Genomic DNA, 15181 nt, shown 5'->3' on the forward strand with positions numbered 1-15181 from the left:
ATTTTTATTTCAGATTTTTTCTTATGAAAAATGCAATTTAAACCTTAAATGTGCTTAATATAAAAAATAACCAGTACCTTTTAAAATTTGTTAAAGGCACATTTATAGGTTTACTAAAATAATTTTGTTATGAAAATATATAACAGATAATTCAAAATGTAAATCTACGAAAGAAAAAAGAAAAAAATTTTCAAAAATGCCAAAGTGGTCGCGCAGTGAAAGAAACCAACGGGAGGGATTAAATAAATTTTTTGTCACAGGAAAATGGTTGACGTTGTGTTTAACGATCAGGTATTTTAAGGATAAGATAATGAAATGTAAAATATGATTATTTAATAATGTTAAGCAAAATTATTCTTGTAGATTAAAATTATTAACTGTAAAGTTTGAATACAATCAGTTTGGAACCCATCGATCGAAATGTGTTAAAAGTACTACCTAAAGTTGAAGTCCACAATTGAAAAACCTAGGGTACTTCCTTGATTAAAATTAATAAAAAAAGGGAGGGATCGGTTGTGACTCTTTTTGAAACCAGAATTACAGGAATTCAACTTATAAAAAGAGTAAAAGCGCTGAAATTTTAAATGACAGTCGCTTTCAAGAGGTATAATGTGGAACGGTGACGAAAAGTTGGTGAAACCGCCGTTTCAAAAAAAAACCAATTCGGCGATAGCGGCTGTTCTGCTGTCGTTTCTTCACAGTTCCACATTGTACCTCTTAAAAATAACTGCCATACCAAATTTCAGTGCTGTAACTTTTTTTGTTGAGTTCCTTTGACTTTTAGTATTTGTTTCAAAAAGTGTCACAACCGCCTCATGTGTATATCTTTGAATATTTTTGTGTCAGCATCTTAATCAATCAGCTCTTGTATGTTCCCTCAAAAGACAAAGTTACCTACTAATGACAGATTTCACTCTGAAAGATATTTTCGTGTGCCTATTTAATGGGAACCCACTTTAATAAAGGGTTTTAGCCATTATAGAATTAATTAAGCTTTCATGAAATGTACTCTGCGATTTTTTTTATAAAGACACTGTTTTTTTTTATTTATTAGCGACCCTAGCTTTTGTGAAGCTTTAAGTGGAGAACTAAATAGTTGGTTATTAGCTAGGTAGAATTTGTCGAAAAACTAAAATAATCTTATTAACTACTATTAGGTATTATTTCATAGGATATTTATTTTAGAACAAGTATACCTAGTCTTTGGCAAGGATACCACTATGATAATCATTTTTGGAAGATAGAATTTTTTTTAACTAGGGGTGATTTCTCTAGGTAGGATTGTGGTTTTAGCTCCCCAAAATAGCTAAAAACCTTCCATGGACCTATGAGAAGCTTTAATGTAAAGGTGAACCATATCATTCTTAGACAGACAGACATCCTGTTACTTTTATACAAGGATTATATTACTTTTCAATTCATTGTAACAACGTCAACATAAATGATAACCCTGTAGATCGGAAAAGACGGCTAGGATTCAAACCTAGACCCGGGGACACGGACAGATTATGGAAGAAATTAACAGACAGCCTCACAAATATTCCTAGGTAGGTTTTTTTCAAAAAAAATGTTAAAAATCATGTGAGTAATTGAAAAATATCGGTAAAAATTTAGACAATTCTGGTGTTTGAACCAGCTCATCAAGATTCATTAAAAGTTGTTGAGCCAACGAATAGTTATCTTGGATATAAAACTTATGTTACCAGAGTAATTTACAGTCTAATGTCCTATCCCTACTTGAAAAAAAATGCGCTTTATACCTAGTAATAAACTTTTTTCATCATTTTAAGATATTTACAAACTTATAGTACCTAACAGTAATCACCCTAGATAATCTATCAGATACAAAAATCCGTCAAACATTTTTAGAGGAGTTTCTAGCAGACGAAGATTTTTGTTTATGTTTAGTCACATATTATTAAATTCCTCAATAATGGCAAAGATTTATCTATGTCTTAAAAATGGTAGGTAGTAACGTGACATTAATTACGAAATTAATTTACATCTTAAAAAAATAATTTAAACCGCTGAATTTTGACTTCATTTTCAGCGATGGATGGGAAAGCTTTGAGCAACACCCGCACTTTCAAGCTACTAGTCAACCTTTCTATAGAATACAGGTAATATATTATAATATTTTCAAGCTACTAGTCAACCTTTCTATAGAATACAGGTAATCTAATAAAATATTTTCAAGCTACTAGTCAACCTTTCTATAGAATACAGGTAGTATACTATAATATTTTCAAGCTACTAGTCAACCCTTCTATAGAATACAGGTAATATAATATAATATTTTCAAGCTACTAGTCAACCTTTCTATAGAATACAGGTAATATAATATAATATTTTCAAGCTACTAGTCAACCTTTCTATAGAATACAGGTAATATAATATTTTCAAGCTAGTAGTCAACCTTTCTATAGAATACAGGTAATATAATATAATATTTTCAAGCTACTAGTCAACCTTTCTATAGAATACAGGTAATATAATATAATATTTTAAAATATTAGCGAAGTAAATCTCATTTCCCCTTATAGTGTTACGGACTGACCGACAATGTATGTAAGTTATAGTAAGTTGTAGCTATAGGTACCCTATTGGATATTTATAGCAACTTTATTTTTTTTTTTGTAGATGGTAAGGCGAGGGAGAAGGTATATACAAGAAGTTCCTATTAGTGTTACTGGTAGGTACCTATGGAAAATTATAATTTTATATTTTTATACTTTTTAAGTACCTATAGTTCTTTTTAAAGGATGTAGCTTCAATCTTAAATATTAATTCATTAAAGTCATGTCTTTTGTAAAAAATGCATTTAGTTTTTACTTTTTCTACTTTTTTTTAGTGGTTTCTCGTTATTTTATCGTCTCAATAACCGTTTTTTTTGATAATTTCTCTGGAGAGCGTATAGGTAGGTACTCTTCCCCAAAATAGTCATAACCCTTCTCTGGGACTAGCTTGAGCTTACTGTAAAAGAGAACCATATCGGTTTAGCGGTTATTTTAGACACACAGATGATGAACATCCTGTTACTTTTATATAAGGATTAAATGATACCTAAATATTGCTTTTTTTAAACAGGTGGAGTATTCAACTTGGAGTTTAGTCCAGATGGAAAAATATTGAGTGCTGCTTGTGAAAAGAAAAATATTCTTATATTTGATCCATTAACACAGAGAATTGTTAGAAATATTGAGACTGCACATTCAGATAGTGTCAACTGTGTCAGGTAAAATTGTCCTATTAATTTAAAACTCGTTAATAATTTCTTGAATGTCTTGATTATAAAACAGATGGGAATATTGATAAAGTTTTTGTGGCTTTTTCTCAAAGTGCCTATCGAGCCCTGAAAACCCCACCATATAGACCTTATCTATACGTTTTGCAGGACTACCTTCAGTACCAAATATAACCTAACATAACCTGACCTAAAGTTATAATCAAACAACCGAAAAATAACCAACCCATTATTTTCATTTTGTTTAAGAATAACGGGGATTTGATTACCTAAGTAAGTATATTGCCTAGATATTTGGAAAGATACCGTTTTATTAATTTATGTTCATAAAAATATTGAAGAGGGAGGGAGTTAAGTGAGGCGCTGGGGCAATAAAAAAGTGTAAAACCACCTAGAAAATTAAATTCAAGTACCATCCCTAACCTTTGTAAAGTTTCTCTAAAATAGAAAACTTAATCGGTCCAGTGGTTAGCAAGAGCATAACGAACAATGTCAAACAAACAAACAAAAAACTACTCCTTTATATACTAGTTAACTGGATTACATTATATATATTTTTAGGTTTTTGGACACTCGAACATTTGCCAGTTGTTCAGACGATACTACTGTGGCGTTATGGGATGTTAGAAACCTTAAAACCAGGTAAATTATGCACAAGCTTACAGGGGTGTATATTGTGCAAATTTGACCATGCCAAGGGAGGGAGGGTGGGGGGGAAATAAAAATTATGTGGTTGGGGGAAAAAATGTAAAAAATAAGGGAACTGAAAGCATTTTTTCTATTTTTCTCCCCTCTTTAGCGAAAAAAACTAAAAGAATAGGGGGGGGGGGGGGGGGGGAATATGAATAAAATAAAGAGTTTTGAAAATATTTTTCCATTTTATCCCCTTCCTTGGTGGAAAAAACTAGGAGGGGAAAAAAATAAAAATTTTGCAGCAGGGGAAAAAAATAATCTTTTGCAGAATAATACCCCTGCAAGCTTAGCAACCAAGTAGATACCTACTCTAGAAATCATTCTTTTTGTAGTTTAGCCAATAAATGTATTAGTCTAGGTGTATAATCGAGACAACAACCTGCCCAAATTTAAGGTGGAGCCCCTTATAGTCTGCTGGCAAATGTTCTTTTGTAGGATCTTGGCTGTTTATATATTTCCGACGTTATTAGCTGTTTTTAAAGACCCAATACAAATTCGGGACAGGGTCTCCGCCATATGGTCAGAATTACATACCTATCATGTTCCCTCTATTATTTTACTTTAACCCATTACAGTCGGGCCCCTTGCCGCACCTTAATCAGTCGGGGGGGGGGGGCGCCCCCCCCTTATTATCTCAGTTCCTATTAGAGCTAGAGGGCTAACTTTTTTGTGATAGTCCATGGTTTGATAATGAATTTCCGACCTTTTATAAGTCTAAGTCAATTTTCGCTTCCTTCACCCTTTTATTTAACAACCTTTGTTTTTAGGTCTTTTCAGGGGTGTATATTCTGCACAAGATTTATTTTTATTCCCCTGCTACAAAATTTTTTTTTTTTTTCCCTATAGTTTTTTCGGCGTTATCCTCTTAGAAAATTTTTTTTCAATTTTTTTCAATTTTGTACCCCCCCCCCCCCTCCCCGACTACCGACGAACAACTATTTTAGGTTAGGTTAGGTTTTAGGCTAGGGAGCCGAGCGCTGCGGCTAGGCAGGCAAGGGGGCCGAGCGCTGCGGCTAGGCAGGCAAGGGGGCCGAGCGCTGCGGCTAGGCAGGCTAGGGAGCCGAGCACTGCGGCCAGAGTTCATAGTTCGCTGTCGGGGGGGGGGGGGGGGGGTACTCAAATTTTCAATATTGAAAAAAAAATTTCTAAGAGGATAATACCGTTTTTTCTCACCAAGAAGGGGGGAAAATGGAAAAATATTTAAAGAACTCTATATTTTATCCCTCCTACCACACATTTTTTTTGTTTTTTTTCACCAAGGAGGGGGGGGAGGAAATGGAAATGGAAATGTTTTCAGTTTTCTTAATTTTTACATTTTTTCCCCCTCCAACCACTTATTTTTTATTCCCCCCCCCCCCCCCTGAGCAGGGGATCCCATTTAGAATATACACCCCTGGGTCTTTTTTTACTTAAAAATTTCAAACGGCTGTAACTTTCTTATTTTTGAAGCTAGAAGAAATTTTTTTTTCCAGAAAATGTTTATTTTTATGTAAATTTTACATTAGAAATATCAAATATAAGTTTCAGCGGCCGCAGCTGTACTTGGCAGCTGCCAGTCGCCGCAGTCGGCGGGAAAACGGCGGCGGATCTTCATGAAATTTTAATACGTTATGTAGACATGTAAGAAAAGCTTAAGTTTGAAATTTGAATTCTCTACGTCAAAAATTACGGCCACAGGAGCCTTTTAAAGATTTCTGGAGACCTGGAGGTTCAGGGCCTGCAGGATCATACCTGGAACCTGAAAGTGACTTGAACACCTGTATTTTTTATAAGGATGTACTACTAGAGGATTTTTTAGTATTTTGGTATGATAAAATGCTTTGTTTTAGTCAAAAAAATATTTTTGCTCTTTACCTGGATGACCCTGCCAGGTTTGCTGGCATCCTGTGCCAGCCAGGATGGAGATATTCAAAAAATTCCAACTCTCAGTTATGTGTCATACCCATACTTAAAAAGTCAAGCAGTTTGGGCTCTTTATCTTTCACACACAGAAAATGAGATAGAAAAAAACCGGATGATGGGCGTTCAACGCCCCCCCCCCCTCCCCGACCGTTAAGGGTTAATGGTTAGTCTAGTAAAAATGAAGATAATGACTTAATATTCTTTTCAAAAATTCAATTGGTGATTTAATCAATATAAGGTGAGTTATCTAATATAAACATAATTCTTTAAATTAAGGATAAGAACATTGCGAGGCCACTCTAACTGGGTGAAAAATATAGAATATTCATCTCAAAACAATCTTCTTGTGACCTCCGGATTTGATGGTGCCATCTATACCTGGGAGCTTAACAAATTCACGGAGGGCCGGTCAGAAGGGTGCTACAATAAGGTAGATGTTCTTTGTATGTGTTTTATTTTTGAGCAGAGACCTTCCTTCAATTTTTAGATTTACGAAAAGACGTTCATAGGGTTGCTATGATATGTAACCAAGACAACTACCTGGCCCAAGTGATGGGGACCATTTTCATCTGCTACCAAATTGCGTTCTGCTCTTTTGTAACAACTTGGCTGTGTTTTTATTTCCAACCCTATTGGAAGATACTGAAAGACCCAATTGAAAGTCGGTACTTGAATATAATTCTATCCTATAATATAAAGTAGTAAGGTTTTTTTTTGTAGATTACGAATTCTATAACTAATGAGACGATTGAGATTTCCATTTTAGTGAAGATTTACATAGGCCCTGGGATGGTTTTAGGCAATTTTTCTACCCTTCCCTTGTAGATGCTGCTAGAGGCTAAACAGCTAGTAAATCTTAGAATCCTAAAGGTACCTTGCCTAATTTCAATATCACTTAGGTGTTCAACATGAGTGGTTTAATGCGCATGCGATTGACGCCGGACGCCGAGAAAATGGTAATTTCCACGTCTAAAGGATTCTTTATGGTTATACATGATGTTAACCTGGATACTATGGACAAAGACTTGGAAGGTAATCTATTATTTAGGATTGGCTGCGCTCTTATCCTTACAATGGCTACGCTGTAGTAACATGTTTTTAGATGGTTGTATTTATCTTTAGATTATACATTTTTTATAAGCAATAAATTCAAGAGAGGGAGCACTGAAAATAACTCTTTTACCCAAAGTTCTTTATACCAACGTTTTCTCATTTATTGGGTTTCAATTTTTCGATCATTATTTATTAATTTTAATTTGCTGCTTCAAACCTTCGTTTTTGATTGGGGCCGGTTTTGGGGGGGGGGGGGGGGAGATAAGACAATGTACAAGGATTTTGTAGATTAGAAATATTTGTTCAACATTTTGTACTCCAATCAAGCTTTTATAAAATATTATCTAAAGTTTTAAGCCTGAACTAAGATACAACGATACATTATTAAACATAATAATGTTCACTCTCTCCTAGAATTAAAAAATAAAAACAAAAATAATCTGTTCTACCCTAAAATTGCATTTATTTCTATTGTTGCTAGGGTTCAAACCTGATGTGTACAGAGAAATGCAAGAGACCAGAGGTTATCATGAGATGGCACTCAATTTTACAAAGTAAGTCCTATTCACTTATCATGGTAGCTGATATTTAGTAATGTTTAATCTTTTATAGGTACGTCTTTATATGAAAAGACATGAATTTTTTTTACAATTAATATGACAAAACTAGTCATGAAAGCTAATCTGGTTTTTATTTTAAGGTTATTTCATGCTAAGAAGAACAGAGTCGAGCTTATCGCTGACTTCCCAGAAGGGGACGAAGCAAAAACTATCTCAAGTCTCAGGTTAGTTCTTAAGGGTTAAGGCAATATAAGATTTGATATAAACCCCCAATCACGATAAACAAAATTATTAACTGTTGTACTTAATTATAAAAATACAGCAGGGATTGAGGTAGGGAATATTGGACCATAATTTATACTGGTCTCAAAGTATTTGTAATATGTTTAGGATCCACCCGCAAGGCTGGGTAGCCGCTACAAGAAACCTGAGTAGTGATGACAACTCAGAATGGTGCTGTATTCATGATATACAAACTATTCCATTAAAGTAAGTCCTTAAAGTATTATTGATTAAAAGATAAGTTATTTTATTTCTATTATTTGTCCTGTCTGTCAATCGGTCAATTATTCTAATTTGATATCATTCTTTTTGATAAAAGCTAAGGTAATAACAAATACCTATTACTCTAATTTATATTTCTATGTAAAAAAGACTTCTAGTTTTTATTTCTTACACCAATAAAATTTTTGTTATGCTTTCCTTCATTTGAATAGCACTTTTTGGGGGGGTTTGGGGTTTTGAAATCATAAACAGCTTCGGAAATATAAACAGTAAACAGAGCTAAGTCCCTACAAAAGAACAGAAACAATTGAGTTTGCTAGCAGACGCTAACGTTCTCCCCCACTTGGGGCAGGTAGTTGTCTGGATTGCTCATCTATACTTCTACATATATTTTTTTAAATTCTAGAGAGGAAGATGATGAGATGGTATCAACAGAACAAAACAGTTCCTCTGCCCCACCCCTGCACCCCGGCAGAAGTTCCTCGCCTCTGCGGGGAGGGGTCAGGTTTGTCAACCCCTTCCTGGCCCCTGGACAAGAATCAGACAGCGATACAGATGTAAGATTTTATTTCATGGATAAGACAATAGATGTCGCCTGCTTGATATAGTTGCACGCACTACTTTGTGAATATAAGTTTCCTTGCCTTTTAAATAAGACAACTTGCGACCGTAGCTTAAAATGTAGCGTATCCGCTCGTCATCGGGGAGGTAATAGGTTCAAATCTCGGCTTAACATAACTAAAGATGTTAAAAACGGTTCCTACTGCTGCTATATTGGTGCGCAACATTAACAGTAAGAGAGGCGCAACTCATTAGGTAACATGCACAGTTAAGACTTCCAGCCAAAGGTCGTGCAATAAAAGAGTTGGTTGGATGATAGGTGTTACTTAGTCTTAACCTAATACCCCGGGTGTTTGGACGGAATAGGAGAGATTTTTTCCCAAAAGGCAACATTCTCATAATGAAAGACGACATTATCATGTGACAGGACGACATTCACATGATTGAAGACATCTTCGTAATTAAAAACGTCATTCTCATGATTCAATAAAGACGACATTATCCCTAATATATTACATTTTTTTGCAGAGTGAAGGGCCGCCTATAGCAGAGACCTGGGGCACCGAGTCTGGTAACATTCAAATCATTTCAACTGGCCTTCCCACATCAAGGGTAAGAGTTTAACTTTGATAGGATTTACCACGGAGGAGAGCTGTAAAATTAAGTAATACTGGTACCATCCCAAAGTTTTATTAGTCTTTGGGTACTTTTTAATTTTGAATGTTGAGTTCCCAACTAGCATTGTCAAAACTTTTCAATCCGTAATTTTAAGGTTTAATTTTGTTTATTATTTATTTATATAAATTTTTCTTTCGTTGTCTATTTCTTAAGATCCCTGTTTTCTTAATAAAAAAAACACAACTTAACTAATCCTGTTATTGATTTAGGAATCAAGACCTGGTATCCGAGTAAATTTTAGACTGAGAAATAATCAAGAGGATTCAAGTTCCAGTTCAGGTAATTAAAATTAACTAACTTAAATAAATTAACTTTGTGAAGTGAGAGAGGTTACATTGAACTGTTAATTTCACAGGTAACTAAAATCTTATAACCATGTTATCCGATTTGTTGGCTCTAAGACTTTGGGTGCTTTTATTGAATTTTGATTGGTTGGTTCCTAAAATTTAGTGTCAAATCTTTTCAACCAATCTACCATTCTACATACATAACAGTAATTTTGGGGTTGCATATCAATTTAATGTCCATGGTCTTATCCCTTAAGATCCCTGATTTGAAATTGAAAATCATTTAGATGAAGATGAAACTGATGGTACAAATGATCCCAACACCTCTGCTGAGAATAATACAAATGATGATGACCACGAGGAGGAGAATAGAGCTGAAAATATTGAAGTTGAGGGAACAAACTTTCTTGCGGCTTCTACCCTTGCTGCCCTTGGAGATATATGTAAGTACCTAATCATTTTATTAATTGGTTATTTCCCTCAAAGTGCCATGACAAGAACAAAACACCCCTCCCTCCTATATTTTTTTAAATAAGAGGGGAAGGAATTTTTGTTTGTTTATTTCGTAGGGATGGGAATCCGTCGAATTTTTGGGCCGGATTCGGATTCCGGATTCTGAAGGAATCCGTCAAAAAAAGTGACGGATTGTTGCGGATTCCGGATTCTTATTTTTGGCGGATTCCGGATTCGGATTCCGGATTCTAGCAGTATTTAAAAGGCCGTCCGTCACAGAGGGATAGCTTTTTTCGTTAATTTATCACTATGTTACTTGGTTGAAGCCTTGATTTGTTTAAAGTGTTGACTTCCAGCATAACTAAAACATTTACATCACATTAGTAAATTTAAAAATTTAAGTGCTACGTATGTCCTAAAAATGTGTTTGGTATTTTCTAACCTATTTAAATTAAATTTAGCCTACCAATTTAGAATCCGGAATCCGCTATAAAAAACGGATTCCGGATCCGGATTCGGATTCCAAAATTGGCCGAAAATTGGGCGGATTCCGGATTCGGATTCCGGATCCGGATTCCCATCACTATAATATTTCGTTAGGTTAGGTTATATTGGTAGCTCCGCAGGTTTAGGGCTTGGCTTTTTTCAATTTATTTTTATTAATTTTTCCAGTGCTCTACTACAGCTACTTTAAGGGAAACCACCATAATTTGTGTGTTTATGCCCTGACAACTGTTCGATGGACCATAAGCGATCGTTGAACTAGTTCAGTCTAAGTCAAGTCTTTTCTATTTATATCAAAGCACTTAAAGTTTTCTAAAGAATTACTTTAATACAGATATCTTTCATAACATTAAGTATTAAAATGTATTTAGATGTTTTGAATAAATTGCAAATGTGAATGTGAAATTACAAATATGAAAAAATAAAGAATTAAACCCCTCCCTCTTCAATACTCGCAACAAAAATCTAATATTTTTTTAGTTGAGCCACCAAACCTGCCTGTCTTTCCATTTGAACGGGAATTGCGGGAGAGGGAACAGATAGCCAGGGAGGAGAGGGAGAGAGAACAAACAGCCAGGGAGGAAAGGGAGAGGAGAGAGAGTGAGGATACTGATGATAGAATTCCAAGTATATCTCTACCCCCTGTATACCCGGGATTTGGTAGAAGTTTGTCGGAAAGAAATAATAGATCTTCAATTGCTGAGCTCTTTAGTTTGAGGTAAAAAATATCCTGTATTATTAAGTAACAGCATGTTTTTTTATCAGTAAAATCTCGTAAACAGATGGACTGTTTATCCACAATTTTCAAGAAAGTTTATTTTTTGTATTGTCCAGGGCAGGTTTTAGACTGTTTTGGATTTGGGTTGGAGGGTATTCCCCATATCTATAGATATCGTGAAAAGGAACAGTCTAGGTATTCTCACCCAAAATGGACATAAACCCTTGGACCTTTAAGGAGCTGCACTGTAAAGAAGAACCATATCGGTCCAGCCGTTAGCGAGATCTTAGTGAGAACTATAGATAGACATCCATCTACTTTTATGTAAGAATTGTAATTAAACCAAAAACTCAACAACGTTTTAGCGTGTCGTAGTCAAGTGCCATTTTAAAGTCTAAAATACATTAATTTCAAGTGGATTCCGGATAACCAGAACGCCTGGCAGGTTTGCATACTTTGGATCACCAGCCGCCAGGTAAACTATAATTTATTCTTATTTATTGCAACTAGAATGGAAAATTTTCCGCGGTTAGTAAAATGAAAAATTATAGTAATAATTTTAGTTAAGTTTGCTTTTAGAGGCCAAAAGTGCGGGCCAAAAAAGAGATTTATCCTGTAATTTTTTTCTTTTTATCTAAATTATAACGAAAGAGTACTATACCTAAAATGAATAATGTGTTTCCATATATTGGATATGACGTAGTTTACTTGCTTGTTTACTTGTATGTAGTACATTTTGACAAAATAAGAGCATTTGACTAATAGGTTACATCCAACTTCACAGAAAATACGCCGAAAATGACTCCCCTTTCTAAAATGTAATATTCAGGCGCGCTCAACTTGCCAGGATACCTGTAGACGCAAAAATACACCACAACACAAACAGGCTTACTCACTACATTGAAGAGTCAAATACAGGTAGAACTATTTTTTTTAGTAGCACAGCCACTCAAAAATTGGGTCCGTTCGCGTCCTACCAACATCCGATCAGTTGTAAGAAAAGAATTAGGTTAGATTTGTCAGCTTAAACTTTTTATAAATTCGATTTTGTCAAATCTTTTACTTATAGAAACAACGTTCAAGATATGAATTCACAGAGTATTTTTTCTTGTTTTAGCCCTTCATAAATATTAAACAATTCATAAAAGTTCTCCCTCGTTTCATCCTTTCATTTTAACCCAGGGATCAAAAGGGATAAGACAAAGTTGTTGACGTTGAGCCAACAAACAAGAAAACGTTATTATAAAACTTTAGGGACCTGTGTAACAAACAGTCCAATGTCACCTTCTACCCTGATTTTAACCTGACAACAAGACACATAGCTATTGTTATATGTATATTTTTAAGGTCGAGGATTTATCAAAGAGATGGCATTTAGTAATTGTGGAAGGGTCCTAGCTTCACCTTTTGGATATGGTAAGCTATTAGTAGCAACACTGCTCTATATTTCGAAATAATAGTCAGTCTGTAAGAAACGAAATTGGAGAAACGGTAATTTCTCAGCTGCTATTCATGATAAACAGCTAAAATTTATGTGGAAAATAAAGCATCCAGCATTAGCAGTTACTTGATCCGTCTGGCTGTCGGTCATGCTAGAAAAGACTGAAATATATACAATGCAGGCTGGCCAAAAACATACTTTGCATACCTACTATTCCTAAAAATATACTAGTATATAGTATAAATTTCAAATGCTTCATACTATTTCCCCTATTTTTTTTATGCCACATAAAATTTTAAAATCCTCATTAAGATCATGGATAATAAACGAAGTAGCGGGCTTCGTCGAAAGAAAACGAAATACAAACATGCATTGCAATCTTATCTAACCTAACCTACAATTTTAAATTAAGGTGTCCGTTTGCTTGGCTGGAATTCTCATTGTTCCGACTTGATGGAGTGTGTCCCAACCTCCCCAGTCCAACTCCATGAATTTGGACATAGTACAACACACACGGGGGTAAGAACTTTATATAATTCAGCAAGGGAGATGACATTGGGTACTTAAATCTTGATTGGATGTTTTAAACTTCCTGTGTCTAAACTTTTAAACCAATGATTTTGATCTACAAAGGGGTGTTTGTTTGTCTGTCTTAATTTACGCTATCCTAAACCCTTCTTTATGGTTTATCTTTGTCACTTAGTAGGAAACGGAATAGGGGAAACATGAATTTCTCAGCTGCTATTTAAGACAGATAAAATGTTTAGGTAAAAAACCTCTGTGCTCATGACCATTCAGTTTATAATCCACTTAGTATGACATTCTTTCTGTCATGCTACAAAAATGATAAATCTATAATTTATCATTTTTCCTTCATATACCTATCTCTTTCCATGTGTCAATTCATGAGTTTTTGCTTTACCTCTAAGAGATATTCTTGTTTTATTTCAGTCTGTAGTATCCACGGCCTTCAATCCTTGTTCTTGGCAGCTGGTCACTGGTTGCCTGTTGGGCAAAATTTGCTGGCACAATCCAATCCTGTAGATAATAGACATCCAGAAGCCATCAAATGGATGATAATATCTTGTGTTTTAAAATCCAAGCCATAATCATAGTTCGATATCATTTACAATTAGATGTCCACCTAAAGATAATTAACAATTCAAGATTTTAAACGTAAATTCTCTTAGATAAGATACCTTAAATTTCTGCTTTGACTGATTGGAAAAAAAATTGGAAGACATTTAGTGAAATTAAATACCTAAGGATTGTATATAAAATACTAATTAAAAATCCACTTCCATCTGAACTCTAAACCCCAAACATTTACTGTGATAAATCAATGAATTTTTAAAATTTGGGAAAATTGTATTTTAAAGTGTTTGTCCAATGAAAATCCTAATAAAATCAAAAGAAAAAGTAAGGGGGGGGGGGGTTAATGCAACCATCTCGTAATCAGTGAGCAAATGGCACTTAGAATTCGAATTTCGATCTCAACTTTTGCATGAGTAATCCTTGGTAGGTCTATTTTCCCTAAATCGAACAAAAAGTTGGAAAAGTAACGGCTGGCGGCTCAGCCGTTTAGCCGTTTTTTTTGCCTATTTTCAGGGTAAATTCATCATCAATTATGTAGGAATCAACTATTTAAAACATATTTTTGGTTTAATTCATATTAAATAATAGCAATAACCATTTTTGAAACTTCTAGTACCAACAACTACCGTCTAGAACCGTTTGATAGCGTTTTGGAGTGGCAACGAGAATAAGGTGGAGATAGGTTTCGTGAATAATTTGTACTATAGATATCCAAAAAATGGCAAAACTGCTGAGCCGCCAGCCGTTAGTCGTTACTTTTCCAACTTTTTGTTCGATTTAGGGAAAATAGACCTACCAAGGATTACTCATGCAAAAGTTGAGATCGAAATTCGAATTCTAAGTGCCATTTGCTCACTGATTACGAGATGGTTGCATTAAAAAAAAAAACCTTTCTGCATTTAGCTATTAAAAAATGGGGTTATTATCTTATATGTTTACTTATCAATGGACAAAAATGCTATACGAAGGTTGTATTTGTATAATGTATTATATTATGAAAGACTGCACTAATTAATTTTTCATACAAAATTCAATTATAAAATCTAAATTTACATTTTAGAAGATACCTAATCTAAGCCTTAAATTTTATAAATTTTTTAACAATTTGAAGAAAAAAAACTTCGTTATTACTCAAAAGTTTTAATTTTAAATTATGATCCTGATTTTCAATGCAAATTCTAAAATTGATTTTAAGTTTTTAACCTTTAGTTTAAAACTAAATAAGTAATGATTACTAAGATTTAATTAAAGTCCCCAAAGTTTTAAGCCAAAAATTGAAGGAATGTGTTTATAAAACTTTGGGTACAAGAAAAGCAACTAGTTGCTTAAAAAGAAAATGATTCTCTAAAAAAAACATCTAAAATTTTATGATCATATTTTTCAAAGCTTTAGGTACAAGAAATTAAAAAAATAACGAATTAAATAAAATATGAACCGTTTAATCTCATTTTTAAATGAATATTCCATGCTCATCAAATTTTCTAAAAT

At 34.2% G+C, this 15181-nt stretch overlaps 1 protein-coding gene across 1 annotated transcript; it reads left to right on the forward strand.

Moving 5' to 3' along the window:
• The first annotated feature begins 117 nt into the window (after nt 1–117).
• On the forward strand, nt 118–14017 carry LOC145334892 (DDB1- and CUL4-associated factor 10 homolog). The gene is made up of 21 exons (XM_080180511.1): nt 118–258; nt 1455–1547; nt 2051–2120; nt 2641–2692; nt 3088–3235; nt 3806–3886; nt 6116–6269; nt 6739–6871; nt 7374–7446; nt 7593–7676; nt 7843–7941; nt 8363–8513; nt 9046–9129; nt 9405–9474; nt 9770–9925; nt 10920–11157; nt 11573–11632; nt 11987–12075; nt 12505–12573; nt 13011–13117; nt 13550–14017. Exons 1-21 carry the CDS (start codon nt 197–199, stop codon nt 13640–13642), a joined length of 2166 nt encoding a protein of 721 aa, XP_080036637.1. The 5' UTR covers nt 118–196; the 3' UTR covers nt 13643–14017.
• The last annotated feature ends 1164 nt before the right edge of the window (nt 14018–15181 follow it).

This window comes from Acartia tonsa, chromosome 13 (genome assembly GCF_053477335.1).
Source record: "Acartia tonsa isolate MP-2025a chromosome 13, ASM5347733v1, whole genome shotgun sequence".
Taxonomy (NCBI): Eukaryota; Metazoa; Arthropoda; class Copepoda; order Calanoida; family Acartiidae; genus Acartia; species Acartia tonsa.